Consider the following 16,623-nt stretch of genomic DNA (forward strand, 5'->3'; position numbering starts at 1 on the left):
AAATAAAATGTTATTAATATAGATCCTCCCCTCTTTCTCCTAGAACTATGAAACATTTGCAGACCCCATGCATCATGTTTTTATACTTTTACTAAGTGTGTACATATCCATAGCGAATTAAATAGTATCATAATATTTGTGTTTATATATACATGTATATACTAACTTTTTAAAATTATTCTTTTGAGATTTTTCCATGTTGATACATGTAGGTCTAGAGCACTCCTTTGACTGGTGTATGGTATTTCAATATATGAATAAACTGTAGTTTATTTGTTTCCCTGCTGCGAGACCACTAGATAATTTCTTTTCCCATGTCAAGCAGTGTGACAATACTAATTGTCATAGCACCTACCACTGACAGTGCTTGTTATGTGCAGATACTGTTCTGAGTACTTACATATGTTAAAACATTTAACACATTTAATCATTATACCATCCTTTGAGATAGGAACCTGAGGCAGTGAGGTTAGTAAATCACCCACAGTTACATACCTGGTGAACATTATGGTCAGTATACTCTTATAATCCATGTGCGAGAGCTGCTTTCTAGAAGATACTGTGTAATTTCTATGTATGGGCATTTTCAATTTTAGATACAAGTGAATTGCCCATAGTGTTTTTCCAGTTTACAGTTTTTACTAGCAAATGTATAAAAGCCCTTCTTTCCCTACATTTTTGACAACACATGGTCTTATCAGACTTATCAATTTTTGCAAATTTATTGGGAGTAAATACTATTGCTTTATTATTTTTAATGATTGAAAGAATTCCTTCTTTAAAAATATCAGTGCCTGGAAAATCCAAATGCTTCTTCTTAGAAACTATACCGTTTGGGTTGAAGTACTTTTAAAGTATAATTACAGGCTGTTCTTTGAATTTGACTAGCTTTTTCCCTCAGCATTAAACGTTCTTTCATAAAAATCCCTTTTTTCCTAAAAAAATCTTTAAAATGTGTAAAGTTCGATACCTTCTTTTTAATGATTTTTCCTTGGCTCGTATTACTATACCATAAATTCTTATTCTTCAGGTACCCTTCTTAGGATTTTGCTGAGTTTATTCTCTAATGGAATGGAATATTATTTCCCTAATACACAAAAAATTCATACCAAAGTATACTAGAAATTTTCCCTTTGCCCCTCTACATCCTCCCACCACACATTTCCACCCTCTCTGTGCCCTTGAACACTGACCCATGTAGATTACATCAGTGGGCTCCCTTGATATCCGGGAGGCTAATGGTAGGTAACTATACTTCCTGCTTTGTGTCCCTTGTCCTGGTACAATTATTAATATGGACCCCTTTCACATTTGGAAGTAGCACAGTTTGGATGAGATATTATAAGAACACCCTAGCCCGTGGGGAGGAACGATAGAGAGGTTGGCATGTTTATTAGCCTGGTTTCTTCCTCTAGGGGTCAGCCACCCCTTAAGTGAAGGTCACAGCTCCTGTCAGGTAGCCCTCCAAACACACAACTCTCTGGGTTCTGGACTTAAGTTTCTTCTCCATTCCTTCAATTCACAGGGTGCTGACAGATCTCTGATATTATAAGTCCTAGGGTACTGGGAGCGGAACCAAGATGGCGGCGTAGGTAGACACACTGCGCCTCCTCGCACAACCAGAACTAAGAGAATCGAACAGCAAGGGGGACCGACACCAAGGAAATAGAAAATAAACATTCATCCAGACTGGTAGGAGGGGCGGAGACGGCACCGGGGTGGAGAGGACTCGCGTGGCCGTGGCGGGACTGAGACTGGCGGAGTGTGGGACAAATGGTGCAGGCAGTCCGAGCACTAGCAGACCCTGCGGCCCCACATTTGCACAGATAAACCCAGAGGGCTGGACTCAGAGTGGCGGAGAGTGGGGCAGGCAGAGTGGCAGGTAGCACCCCGCGGCACCACATTCGCCCACAGATAAACGGGAGGAACTGCGGGCAGCGAGCAGACCGCGCAACCCAGGGCTCCAGCTCGGGGAAATAAAGCCTCAAACCTCTGATTGAAAGTGCCCCTGGGGGTTGGGGCGGCAGCAGGAGAGACTCCCAGCCTCACAGGAGAGGTTGTTGGAGAGACCCACAGGGGCCTAGAGTGTGCACAGGCCCACTTACTCGGGAACCAGCACCAGAGGGGCCCAGTTTGATTGTGGGTATCGGAGTGCATTGCTCCCACTCGGCCCCTCCCCCACGTACAGCGTCACAGCGCAGCGACCAGCATTACCCCCCCCCCCCCCCCCCCCCCCGTGAACACCTAAGGCTCCGCCCCTTAAAGTAACAGACGCGCCAAGACAAACAAACAAAAATGGCCCAAATGAGAGAACACTTCAAAGCTCCAGAAAAAATACAACTAAGCGATAAAGAGATAGCCAACCTATCGGATGCACAGTTCAAAGCACTGGTTATCAATATGCTCACAGACTTGGTTGAATCTGTTCGAAAAACAGATGAAAAAATGAAGCCTATGCTAAGAGAAACAAAGGAAAATGTACAGGGAACCAATAGTGATGAGAAGGAAACTGGGACTCAAATCAGTGGTATGGACCAGAAGGAAGAAACAAACATCCAACCAGAGAAGAATGAAGAAACAAGAACTTGGAAAAATGAGGAGAGGCTTAGGAACCTCCAGGACACCTTGAAACGTTCCAACATCCGAATTATAGGGGTGCCAGAAGGAGAAGAGGAAGAACAAAAACTTGAAAACTTATTTGAACAAATAATGGAGAACTTCCCCGATCTGGCAAAGGAGATAGACTTCCAGGAAGTCCAGGAAGCTCAGAGAGTCCCAAAGAAGCTGGACCCAAGGAGGAACACAACAAGGCACATCATAATTACATTACCCAAGATTAAACGCAAGGACCTACATCCAAGATTACTGTATCCAGCAAAGCTATCATTTAGAATGGAAGGGAAGATAAAGTGCTTCTCAGATAAGATCAAGTTAAAGAAGCTCATCATCACCAAGCCCTTATTATATGAAATGTTAAAGGGAGTTACCTAAGAAAAAGAAGATCAAAAATAGGAACAGTAAAAATGACAGCAAACTCACAGTTATTAACGGCCACACATAAAACAAAAACGAGAGCAAACTAGGCAAACAACTAGAACATGAGGGTTGTCAATAAGGGAGTGGGAGGGGGAGAGGGGGGTAAAGGTACAGAGAATAAGTAGCATAGATGATAGGTGGAAAATAGACAGGGGGAGGGTAAAAATAGTGTAGGAAATGTAGAAGCCAAAGAACTTATAAGTATGACCCATGGACATGAACTATGGGGGGGGGGGGGAATGTGGGAGGGAGGGGGGTGGGCAGGATGGAGTGGAGTGGGGAGGGAAATGGGACAACTGTAATAGCATAATCAATAAATATATTAAAAAAAAATAAGTCCTAGGGTACCATACTATTTTTCTTACTATGCTGTATTGTGCCCTGTATCTCTGTAAATAGTCCCTTAAGTAAACTCTCCTCAAATTACCCAGTTTTAGTTTAGCATCTCTTTCCTGATTGAACTTCTACTGATACAGCATGTGTGACATTATATTTTAATTAAATGAATCTTTAAGGTGTATTTAAAATAAAGCTAGGTTCAAGGTAGTAATACTATGAATGTAATGCCTGTTTTAATATTTATAGAGCTTTCATATACATTCTCGTTTTGGACATGTTCAGTACTTTTTAAAATTTCCATATGATACTTGTGAGTTTTTAATATTAATTATTTTCTCATCTCATCAGATGAAGTTGGAGCCCTTGTTTTTGACATTGGATCCTATACTGTGAGAGCTGGTTATGCTGGTGAGGACTGTCCCAAGGTAAGTGTAATGTTCGAGTCAATTGGCTATGTAAGGGCCATTCATGTAGAATTAAGTTCATGCAGAAATACGGGCTCAAATATGATAAAAGGCATTAGTTTGGGGAGAAAAATGAGTCCTTGATGATAAAAGCAGGTAAAACTAGTGTGTCATGTTTTTGACTCTCACAGGTGGATTTCCCCACCGCTATTGGCATGGTGTTAGAGAGAGATGATGGAAGCACGTTGATGGAAATCGACGGAGACAAAGGGAAACAAGGCGGTCCCACCTATTACATAGACACTAATGCCCTGCGTGTTCCCAGGGAGAATATGGAGGCCATTTCACCACTGAAAAATGGGATGGGTATGGTTTTGTTTTCCTGTGTAATTGATTCTAAACGCAGAGTATACTGGGCGCACATGTTAGATGTAAAGTAACAGCTTCCTATGAGTTGAACATCAGTATTTCTTTTTATTCTACAAACTGATGCAGCAGATACTGAGAATACAAAGATGCATAAAACACATTTCTTTTCCTGAAGAAACTCATAGGTAGGAGGCATAGATGTACGTATACAAAAATGTGGGATAAGTGCTATAATATAGCTATGTGTGATAATGAGTAGGATTAGGGAGGAATGGCATTAATTCTGTCATTGGGGGCCAGTGATGGTTTTCACAAAGGAGGTAAGTTTTGTACTGAATCTTGATCAATGGATAAGAATTAGCCTGACGGACAGGAACAGGTAAAGCAGAGCATCCATCATGTGTGAAGAGATGGAGTTGTGGAAGGAACTTACATGTTTAGAAATGTCATCAATCGTTGTCCATATGGCTGTAACATCGGGTGCCTTATGGCCAGATGCAAGGAAGGTAGGCGGAGAGCAATCATAAAAGGACTCATAACGCATGCCAGGGGTGTATTAGGCTGGTAATAAGGGTAAACCCAAAGGAATTGAAACAGGTGTGAGATGTTCATATTTGCTAGCTGGAAAAATCATTCTAAGAGCAATGTGTAGGCTAGACTGGAGGGAGGTACTATAGACAAGGGGTTTAGTGAAAAGAGGTAGGAGTCCAGTGGAGAAATGAGTATTTAAATTGTGGCACTGGTGGTGGTTGGTGATCCTGGGGTAGCTTTCGGAGATAATCCAGGAGCAGTAGGTTTTTAAGTGATTGATTGGACTGGTGAAAACAAGGGTTGAGAAAGTTTCCTAGATTTTTTTACTGGGGTGACTGAATTAAGGGTTCCATGCATTGTGGTAGGAATAGAACGCATAAAATAAGCTTTATGGTCTTAAAAGGCAACTGAGTTGGTAATACCTAAGTTGCTAATACCTGAATTCAGTCATTGACTAGAAGGACAACAGGACTCGGCGTATAGTTGTACTGAAGGCTAAGATTATAGCACTAAAGTGATAAAGACAAAAGCAATAAAGGGAAAAAGGGGCATGGAGTGTAGTCCAGAGGAAAGCAGTAGAAACTTCCAGGAGTCTTCACACAGTGCATCATACAGGATGTGCTTGATTCCCCCAGCACGGAGTTGTAACCACATGTGTGTTGTCCACTAGGGGAGCTCATTAGACATTCAGTACCCAAGGTTTTTACTAGAGGTTGGTTATGTAGGTTCCCCATGCCTTACAAAATCCCAGACTCCCAAAAAGAAAGAAGGTGTTCATCATAAGCCACGTTCTTTGTACAAACGGTTTAGGCACAGTGAGCTACTCTTATCATGTAGGGAAAGTTTTATGTCAGTGTAGGGAACTGTTCACCAGTCAAGTCCCCAGATGCCAACCAAGGGTCAACCCTTTATCAGGCCTGCTGTGTTAACTCTCTTCTGCACAGCAAGTAAATGAGTTTGTTATGAGTTCAAAGTGTTTGAACAAAGGTGCTGATATTTGTTGTAAGCAGATGAGAAAGATCTGAAGACATAGAACTGCATTATATTACTCAGGAAGAGTTTGAAATAAGAGAACAGGGTTGAAGATGGGGTTCCTTGTGAAAACTTATTATGTATTTAATGAGTAGAGAAGGAGAGGTGCCCGTGAAGGTGAATGTGAGGGAACTTAGGGATGGAGGAGAAAATTCAGTAGGACAAGAAAAGTCCTGGACAACTTGGAAGTCCAGCGATTCTCATTGTTCACAGCTGTGACATTTGGATGTGCACTAAGAAAGGGAGAAAGAAATTAGAACAACTAACAAAGTCTACTGACTAAAAAATAGATCCTGCTAGGCCTGTGGAAGTATGTTGTATAAGTAATGACATTCCTTCTTTGCACTGTGGCAGAAAAAGTTTGTAAACTCTTGAGTAGTCAATTTGGAGAAGTCAAGCAAAATTGTAAATATGAAGCATTCACTGGATTTGCACATTAAAATGTCAGAAGTAATTTAGGCCAGCAGTTTTAATAGAAAGTTTCAGTGGAAGTAAAATTGGAGACACATTGTGTTATCTGAATTTTTTTATGTCCTTTAATTTTATTTATTCAAATAGACTATATGGTTTTTTAAAAAATATTTTATTGATTATGCTGTTACAGTTGTCCTTGTTTTTTCCCTTTTGCCCCGCTCTGCCCAGTACCCCCATTCCCTCCAGCAGTCCCCCCCTTGTTTATGTCTGGGTCATGCATGTAAGTTCTTCAGCTTCTCCATTTTCTGTACTATTCTTAACATCCCCCCTGTCTATTTTTGTACCTACCAATTATTCTTCTTAATGCCTGCACTTTTTCCCCCATTCTCCTCCTTCCCCCTCTCAGCGGGTAACCCTCCAAATGATCTCCATATCTATGATTCTGTTACTTTCTGTAAGTTTGTTTTTTTTAGATTTGGTTGTTGATAGTTATGAATTTGTTGCCTTTTTAATGTTCATAGTTTTGATCTTCTTTTTCTTAAATAAGTCCCTTTAACATTTCATGTAATAATGATATGGTGATGATGAACTCCTTTAGCTTTACCTTGTCTGGGAGGCACTTTATATGCTCTTCCATTCTAAGTGATAGCTTTGCTGGATAGAGTAATCTAGGTTGCAGGTCCTTGCTTTTCATCACTTTGAATACTTCTTGCTAGTCCTTTCTTGCCTGCAAAGTTTCTTTTGAGAAATCAGCTGACAGTCTTATGGGAACTCCTTTGTAGGTGACTATCTCCTTTTCTCTTGCTGCTTTTAAGATTCTCTATCTTTAACCTTTGATATTTTAATTATGATGTGTTTTGATGTGATCCTCTTTGTGTCCATCTTGTTTGGGACTCTCTGTGCTTCCTGAATTTGTATGTCTATTTCCTTTGCCAAATTAGGGAAGTTTTCTTTCATTATTTTTTTCATATAAGTTTTCAATTTCTTGGTCTTCCTCTTCTCCTTCAGGCATCCCTATGATTTGGATGTTGGTATGCTTGGAAATGTCCCAGATGCTTCTTACAGTATTCTCATTTTTTCTGAAAATATGTTTCTTCTTTGTCTTCTGATTGAATGTTTTTTTCTTCCTATATTCTAAGCCATTAATTTGAATCCCAGCTTCTTCCCCTTCACTGTTGGTTCCCTGTAGATTTTTATTTATTTCATTTATTGTAACCTTCATTTCTTCCTTTATATTATTGCTGTACTCAATGAGCTCTTTGAGTATCCTAATCACCAGTGTTTTGAACTCTGCATCTGACAGGTGGGCTATCTCCATTTCATTTCATTCTTTTTCTTGGGTTTTGTTCTGTTCTTTCATTTGGGCCATATTTCTTTGTCTACTCTATTTGGCACCTTCCTGTGTTTGTTTCTGTATATTATGCAGAAGTGCTTTGATTCTCTTGTCGCAGCAGTATGGCCTATTGTAGAAAAGGTGCCAGTAAATTATGTGGGACCGAGCCTTAGGTAATCACCAGGGTAGGGCAATCTGCTTCACCACTTTGTGGCTCTGTGTGTGGGGAGGGCTCGGAGAGGGGACAGTGCTACTGCCTGGCTTCTGGAGGTTTGCCCAGCATTCCCTGTTTCCAGTCACTTCGCCCACTCCCTGCATGTGACTGGCACCCTTCCAGCTGTTGCCCTGGTACTGAATCCTAGAGTGTGTGTCTTTTAAGACTGTGTGGGCCCTTTAAGCGGGGTTTCCTGAAAATCTAGTAGTTTCTTGTGCCACCCCAATCCCTACTCATTTTTACAGCCAGAAGTTACGGTGACTTACCTTCCTGGCGCTAGAACCCTAGGCTCTGTGGTCTGGACTGGGGCTGTGAAAGCTCGCTCCCAAGGTATCCCTCCTGATTTTTATCCACCACACGTGAATATCGGACTGCCTGTCCCGCTGCCACTGCCACCTCTCCACGCCATACCATGACTCCTTGACTCTCTGCACGTGTCCACATATCTGCCCCTTCTACTCATCTGGGTAAATGTGGCTTCCTTAAATCCTTGGTTGTCGGACTTCCATACAGTTTAATTTTCTGACAGTTCTGGGTGTTACTTGTTTTTGAGGTTTAGTTGTAATTCCTTATGTGGTTGCTGGAGGAGGCAAAGTTTGTCTACCTATGTCTTCATCTTGACTGGAAGTCTCCTATTGTAAGGTTTTGAATGTCAGGCCTACATCATACAGTTCTTTCCTTTTACCATTCCAGTGAGGCATACTGGGCCTCTAATAAGTACTTATCGAGTAATATTTATGTGGTACGGTAAGTCTGTTATGTACATTATTTACATTTGGTGCAGGTCTTGGGGTTGTGACAATATTGGGGCTGCAGGAACCAAGAAAAGGTTCTATATCTAGAAGCAAAGATGATGTCTATATATAAAGTACTATGTTAGGAAGTAGAGCTGTGGAATAAGTAGGTGCTGTATACTGAAGTATTTAATGGTAAATCACAGAAAAAATCTCTCCAAAGACGCTGTATTGATCTCCCGCTAAGCAGTGTTTTCAAGGTACTGATTGTATATTCTAGTTGAGGACTGGGACAGTTTCCAGGCTATTCTGGACCACACCTACAAGATGCACGTCAAATCAGAGCCCAGCCTGCATCCTGTGCTCATGTCAGAAGCACCGGTAAGGACAAGACTTTCCTTTCTAATGTTTTCCCTTTTGCCCACCCCCCCCATGCATTTGAAAAATGTTGTTTTCTTTAAAGAAGCTTAGAAATTTATATTTTGATGTTTGAAAATTAGGGGAAGGGGGATTAATTTTTAAATAATACTATAACTTTTATTTCAAGAAGTAAAATAGTCACAGAATAATAGCAAAGCACCCAAATGAGTTCCAGTGGTTATTTATCTATTTTTTCCAGGGATTTACTTAACACTAGAATCCTTGGGCTGCTTCCCATTTTGGTTTATGAATTGTCCCTTGTGCCACAGCACAGTACATAGCTGCTTTTATTCTCAGGTGTCCAGGAGAGATGTTGAACGAGGGCTGCAAATGGCTAGCCTGGAGTCTCTTGTGAAATAATAAATTATCAATCTACTGTTACTGTAGTTAACTTCTGGTTTCTTTTATGAGTAGCAGGTATAAGTGGGAGAATTTGGTGGTTTAAAATTCATACTTAGGATTATGATGACTAGATTCACTCTTTTTTAAAAAGTATGTTTAATTTCATTTTTGAGAGAGAGGAAGAGAGAGAGAAACATTGATTTGCTGTTCCACTTATTGATGCATTCATTGGTTGACCATTGTATGTGCCCTGGCTGGGGATTGAACCCGCAACCTTGGTATCTCAGGACAGTGCTCCAATCAGCTGAGCTACCTGGCCAAGACTAGATTCACTCTTAATTAAGATTTAATAATAGTTTGTGTTTATAACAATCATAATTCCCTTCATTGGAAACTCGGTAATTTCTTGAATTCATTGCAGCAGATAATTTTACCTCTTATTAAATAATAACCTAATTATAATTTATATTTATTAAATCTATTTCATTTCATATCTATTGAAGTGAATTACATTTTATTAAATTGTTATGAGGGTTATTTGCCATGGTATTTTATTCAATTTTTAACGTTTTACATATTTGTTAATATAGTGCTGCAATGAATCTTGAGATAAATCGACATTTTCGTTTTTAAACAACAAATGACTTGCATTTCTTTTTTCTTCTTATCCAGTGGAACACTAGAGCCAAGAGAGAGAAACTGACAGAGTTGATGTTTGAACACTACAACATCCCCGCGTTCTTCCTTTGCAAAACTGCAGTTTTGACCGCGTATCCTTCAGAGACTAATTAATGCTTAGCTTTTCTCTAAAAATGTGTGTGGTGTTCCCGAAGATGATGCCCCAGCAGGAAGACATGAGCTAATCCATGCTTGTTCAGAACTTTGGGGTTTTTCTGCCTTGCTTTTTAGCTACCCATCTTTTAGTATTTCTTATTGGAAGTGATACACCAGAAAATAGGAGACTGCAAGGGAAAGATGCACTGAAATCCTGCTTGTTAACCAGGTTTTTAAGAATTTTGTTTTTTGAAGGAAAATGTGCATAGTGGGCAGTGTTGTATCCAAGTGGCTAAGTTATAGTTCCAAGACTGCCATTTCCTCCCTCTCCTCCAATACCATAGAAAAGTAGGATTGGCTATAACTTCACTTGACACTTAATCACCAGATAGTTATGGCAAGCATATAAAGGGACAGATATGGAAATATGCCCTCACCTCAAAGAAGTTGTAATGTAATATTCTTGTTAGAAGCTAAGTAATAGCTTTTAATAGTACTTCAAAATAACCATTGGCGAAAGTCATAAAGAAGTACATGATTAATTTGAAATTTCTGTGCAGTAATTGCGGTGGTTCTACAGAGTAGTGTAGTAGCCTGACAACCTTTAATTAAAAAAAAGAAAAAGTTAGTTGTGTGATGTGGGAGAAAGAGCTCTTTATTTAGAGTTCAAGTTGCAGTGCTTGCATTTGTGTGATCTTGAATTAGGTATTTAAAATCTGAACTTTACTTTTACTCCTTATCTTGCATATCTTCCTGGATTGCTGTAATATACAGGTAGATTTTATGTGAACATGAGCATCACTGGTAACCCAATATCTGTCAGTAGTGCATGTCTCGGAGATGACTTTAGCGAAAGTGTTGAAGTGAATAGTAAAGCATTTGTGTCATGACTTAGTTTATAGTTGAAGATTTAGGTTATACTTAGGAGTTGTAAATAGGTTTAGTTTTGAATGTAGATATAAAAAGTATTAGATATAAAAAAATGTGAACTCTTAAGAGAACCATTGAAGATTTTTGAGTAGAGGATCAACAGTAGTGGCAGACTCTTTGCATTATTTCATTTAATTTTTATGTTACCATATTAGAAAATGATGTCAACATAAGCAAATTAGTTCAAGTCCATAATTTAAAGATGGCTGTCCCCAATTTGAACATAACTCTTTGACTGCTTACTTATAAAGAAAGTGTAAACAGAATTAGCATTGTTTTATCTTTTAATCTTTTATTTTAGAAAATTTGTAACATAAATAAAAGAAAGTAGAATGTTGAACCTCCATAATAAGTTCATCACCCAAGTTCTACAGTTTTCAACACATAGCTAAATTACACTAGCTATAACCCTACCTTTCTCCCTCCCACCATGATTTTGTAGTTAATACCAGACATTACTTAATTTTTATCCATAGAAATTTCAGGATGTATATATCTATACAGGATTTTACAACGTTCTCTAAAAATGATTAAAAAAACATGTAACCACAATTTTTAAAAAGACTTATTTATTTATTTTGAGAGAGAGGGGATGGGAGGGAGAAAAAGAGGGAGAGAAACATTGACATGAGAGAGAGAGATTGATCGATTGTCCCTTGTGCACCTCAGCCAGAGACCAAACCTGCAACCCAGGCATGTGCCCTGACTGTAACGGAACTGGTGACCTTTTTTGCTTGGGGGTCCATAGGGAACCAACTGAGCCAACCAGTCAGGGCTGTTTTCTTATTTTAAAAAAGTTCAGTGTATTTGAATCAGGACCCAAACAACAAGGGTTGTACATTGTATTTGTTCAGTGTCTCTTAGGTTTCCTTATTAAAAAAGTTTTTTTTTCTTTTATTGATTCCAAAGACAGGGGAAGGGAGGGAGGGACAAAGGGAGAGAAACATACTATGTGAGAGAGAAACATCATTGGTTGCCTCTTGCATGCAACCCCACCAGGGACTGAACTGCAACCGGGGCATGTGCCCTGACCTGGAATCCAGCCTTCAGCCTTTCTGTTTGAGGGACGATGCCTAACCAACTGAGCCACACCAGCCGGGGTTTAGGTCTTTTTAAGTGTGTAGTTTCTCTCCTCCCATCTCCTTTTTTTCCTTTTGAAATTTCTTTGTTCAGGGAAGTAGATTGTTCCATAGAATTTTCCACATTTGTGAATTTTCCTGACTAGTGTCATTCGTAGCCTAGCAATTCTTGAAATTTTTATACCCAGAACTTTTATAGATATATACACATTGTATCTAGCAGTATTTACCATATTGGAAATTGAAACAGAAACTTTAAGATCATATTTGCTTAGTATTTTAAATAAATTAATATATAATATTATATTTTAATATAAATAAAATATTTCAATGAAAAATACCGTTTTTTAAACCAAAAAAATTAATGAGAAGACTATTACATTTTTTCAAATCTCTTTAATGTTGGTTGGACTTAATAGCAGAAGTTTGAGTCTCCTATCTGGCTTTTGCATTCAGTCATTTGTGTATCACACATGACATACTCTCTAGAAAACTCCTCAAGTACACTTATGAGAGAATGAGTGAAACAGACAAGTAACATTTAGTGTTATTCTAAAATTGTTTTGACTTTTCAAATATGGCCTCAGGATTCCCTTACAGTTAAATTTATTGAAAACTTCAAAGAGTTTGTTTATATGGGTTATATCTGTCAATATTATTGTTTGATAAAACTAAGAATTTAACATTTACTGGTCTATTTTAAAATAACAAAGGACCTATTGTTAACACAAATAACATTTTTATGAAAATAATAACTATATTTTCTAGCCCTGACTGGTGTAGCTCAGTGGATTGAGTGCTGGCCTGCAAACTGAAAGGTCACCGGTTTGATTCCCAGTCAGGGCACATGCCTGGGTTGCAGGCCAGGTCCCCAGGTGGGGGCATGTGAGAGGCCCTATCACTGTATCTCTCGCACACTGATGTACATTGGTGTTTCTCTTCCTCTCTTTCTCCCTGTCTCCCCCCCCCAAAAGTAAATAAATAAAATCTTAATAATAATTATATTTTCTTTCTCTTTTTTTTTTTTTTTTGTAAAACTGGGCCATTTTAATGTTCTTTACAATAAAATAGTTCTCTTGATGGCTGCAGACATGTAAGCTATTGTAGTAATTGTAGGATGCAGAAACACCACAGTCAGGTTTTCCTGACTGGTGCATAGTCTTCAATAATTACAGGGAGTTACTTGTATGAAAGTGCTGTCAAACCAGGATGACTGCATTTATACATCCATCATTTTCAGGGTTATTGGTAATCTGGGCATATTTCCCCAAATAATCTTGCCTCCTTGGGTCACAAGGCCAACTCACTTACGTTCACCTGGATGACAGTACCTTTGGTAATAACACCCAAAGTTGTATAAAGTGGGGATGAGGGATTCTCCTTCACACAAAGTATTGGTAGGCAAAAGGTGGCTTTCAGTTCAGTATGTGTTACACAGGCCTTCTTGAAACGTAAGCCCATTGGCTTAATGAATCTTTCATATTTAGGTGGTTTTCGAGTAAAGCCTTCTCTGACAAAGCAGACTTTAGTAACCATCCTCTTCCATGCTTTTTTCTTTCTCCCTCCTGTTCAAATAACTTTTAATACCTCTGTTTCTCCCTGGGCACGAACTTTGGGCAGAGGGACTTCCCATTTTCCCACTTTCTCTTCTCGTCTCTATTTAATCATATTGGAAAGTACTTTAGCTCCGGACTGTCCCTCTCTGTCCAGTAGATAGGCAGGTACTGCTCCTTGAGGAGTCTTCTCATCATTCTTTTGTTTGGTGTTTCTCTTTTCATGCATCTTGATAATCTTCATTTGTATTTTCTTAGCATGCGCTGTTTATGGTAGAGCTTAGCCTTCAGACCAATCATCTTTTTTGCCTTCTTTGAACATTCATGAGCCTCTTGACCTTCCTTTTTTCTCTTTTTCTCATGGTAATCCAAATGATATACATAGCGATTACGGTGTAACTCAATATACTTGTTTTGTGGCAATTGTTACAGCCACCAGGCTGCTGGGTGCAGTCCTCCACGTGCAAAGAAGCAGTCAACTTTTGGGTCTCAGAGACCCATGAACCAACTCCACGCGCCCCGTGGCAATAATTACATTTTCTAAAACAAAAGTTATTAATGAGAAGAGTAGCATTGTTTCATCTTAATTGATGATTTCTGAGTTCTCATATTTGCTAGCCACAGGCTCTGTCCTCTTGACACCTTAAGCTAGTAAGGAAGGCTTATTTTCTGCTTCCCAAACTACATACTGTTGGAGAATGCATTTAGTTTAAAATGTAGCAGAATCACAGAAGTCATGGGTACAGCTCTATTTTTCAAAAGTGGATTACTCTCTGTTCTCTGTTACCATTTTTGTTGATTCCCCTTAGGTCCTATACTTGCATAGTTTAATAGCTAGAAAGATTTGGGTAGATTTTATACTCAGATTTTGGGTTTCACCTTTTTCTGTAGTTATCAAGATTCCAAGGGTTCTGCCTTTAGTGTTTAGCAATTTTTCTGCCATTTTTTTGCTAAGCCACAGCCATGGAACTGGGGAGCGCTTTTAGGCAAGGGAGTTGGCACACTTGAGATTCTTACTTTGAGTTACAGCTTTATGAGAATAAATATTGAATTTTACTGCTTTTGAACACTTTCCAGCATCTTAAAATGTTCATTTAACATAATTTGTCCAGCCCGGACTGGTGTGGCATAGTTGGTCGGGCGTATCCCATAAAGCGAAGGGTCTCAGGTTCAATTCCCAGTCAGAGTACATGCTTGGGTTGCAGGTTCCACACCCAGTGAGGGTGCATATTGAAGTCAACCAATCGATCTTTCCCACATGATTGTTTCTCTCCCTCCTTTTCTCCCTATGTTCCCCTCCCACTAAAACAAATAAATAAAATAGTTTTTCCAGCCCTGACTGGGTTGCTCAGTTGGTTGGAGTATTGTCCCATATACCCAAAGGTTGTGGGTTTGATCCCCAGTCACAGCACATACCTCGGATGTGGGTTCTGCTCCTGGTCAGGGTGTGTATAGGAGGCACTGATCAATGTTCTCTCTCAACATCAATGTTTCTCTTTCTGGCTCCCTTTCTAAAATCAATAAACATCCTTGGGTAGGAATTTAACAATATAAATAAATGAAATAAAATAATATGTCCAGATTTTATAATTGCCGTCTATAGGAGGGTCCACAAACCTTTATTCTATTTTGTAGATGGTGTTACTGTATCAGTTAATACTAATAGCGATAAAATTACTGTTTATGTGTATAGTTGAGCAGAAGTCAACAGGGTACCAGTAGTGGCAAACATAAATCACTCTCCTATTTTTCTCGCCATTTTTTCTCAGACTTCTTCCCCTCTGATCATTCCTACCCATTCCTTGGTTATCTGCTTTTAGGCCTTAATCTCTCTTGACATGCCCTTTCTGGTTTAATTTACCCATTTCCTTGACTTCAGATACCAGTTATTCAGTGAAAAATTTTTTGTCATATCTGTACCTCAGATCTTTCACGTGAGCTGCAGGCTCAGCTGCCCACAAGAACATTTTCTGTTAGTTATCTGTGTAAACATTTTAAACTAATTTTGTCCAAAATTGACTTTATCTTCTCTCCCCATCTCCTTCTGTGTATCATCATATTCCCACTTGCCCAGAACAGAAATCTTTCTCTTTAATCTTTATCAGTCATCAAGACCTATGTATTTTTTCCCCAACCATCTCTCAGTTCCATTTATTTCTCTATCCACCACATTAGGTGCTAGCTGTTTCTGGGATTACTGCAACCCCCCCTCTTAATAATCTTTGTTAATTGCCAGCCAGCTTTAAGCCAGAATCATCTTCCTCATTCTTCCTTCATTCTTCTGCTAGGCTGTACTACTGAACTACTTACATTTCCCTGACCTCACCTGCTGTCCTGCCTCCCAGCCTTTTCTCAAGTTCCTGCTCTTCCCAGTGTCCCCCTCCCCACTTTACACTTGGATTTCCCAGGGATCTTTAATACCCCCTAGGGCATCTTCTTGAGCTGTTCTTTTTACAGCTTTACCTACTCATCTCTACTTCACTATATACCTCAGGGCAGAGACAGTTGGTTTACCTTTGTCTTCTGTGCTGAAGGAATGCTGGTACCAGACTGACCTCCCTCCTTCCCTCCTTTATTGACCATGAGACTCATCACTAGGCACATAGTAGATGCAGAGTAAATATTTGATGACCAAGTAAATGGCCCCATTGCTAAACAGTGGTTCAAGATGTTCTGGGCAAAGCTATGCAAAGTGGGAACTGCCCATATTTGTGGAGTTGAGTTGACCTGGATGGGCACTGCCACTCAGCTGCCACACCACTGACTACTACTTTCATTCTTTGTGACTTGCCCTTAGTTCCTAACTCAAAGTCCACAGCCTCCCTCTATACTGACCAAGTTTCTGTGGATTTCGTTAAGTAAATGCTTCTCAATTTATCACAAGCCCTTAGATACATCTCCAGAGACTCTGAGTGTGTGATTGTATTAATTTTGACCAACTTAACAGATGACTCTGTGGGAAAGAAGGTTCCCCAGGTTCTTCACACCACCGGTCTGGAAGTCCTGCGTGTTGTCATTTGTTTTTAGTCCAGGGGCATTATTTGATGCCAATTTTAAGCCCCAAATTTACTTTCACACATTTGAAGCCATAATGTCTCTATTTACAAATGCCTTAATAA

General features: G+C 39.5%; 1 protein-coding gene and 1 pseudogene across 3 annotated transcripts in view; one reads left to right on the forward strand and one right to left on the reverse strand.

Moving 5' to 3' along the window:
* ACTL6A (actin like 6A) overlaps positions 1-16,623 on the forward strand; it is a 33,278-nt gene that overhangs the window by 6,231 nt on the left and 10,424 nt on the right. For all 3 annotated transcript variants that reach the window (XM_024563804.4, XM_045198287.3, XM_045198291.2), the window contains exons 2-5: positions 3,724-3,800; positions 3,971-4,145; positions 8,687-8,787; positions 9,841-9,938. In XM_024563804.4, coding sequence (XP_024419572.1) covers positions 3,724-3,800; positions 3,971-4,145; positions 8,687-8,787; positions 9,841-9,938 — 451 coding nt within the window. The remainder of the gene's footprint in view (positions 1-3,723; positions 3,801-3,970; positions 4,146-8,686; positions 8,788-9,840; positions 9,939-16,623) is intronic.
* LOC112308549 (ribosome biogenesis protein NSA2 homolog pseudogene) lies at positions 12,605-13,921 on the reverse strand (annotated as a pseudogene).

The sequence above is a fragment of the Desmodus rotundus genome, chromosome 2 (assembly GCF_022682495.2).
Source record: "Desmodus rotundus isolate HL8 chromosome 2, HLdesRot8A.1, whole genome shotgun sequence".
Taxonomy (NCBI): domain Eukaryota; kingdom Metazoa; phylum Chordata; class Mammalia; order Chiroptera; family Phyllostomidae; genus Desmodus; species Desmodus rotundus.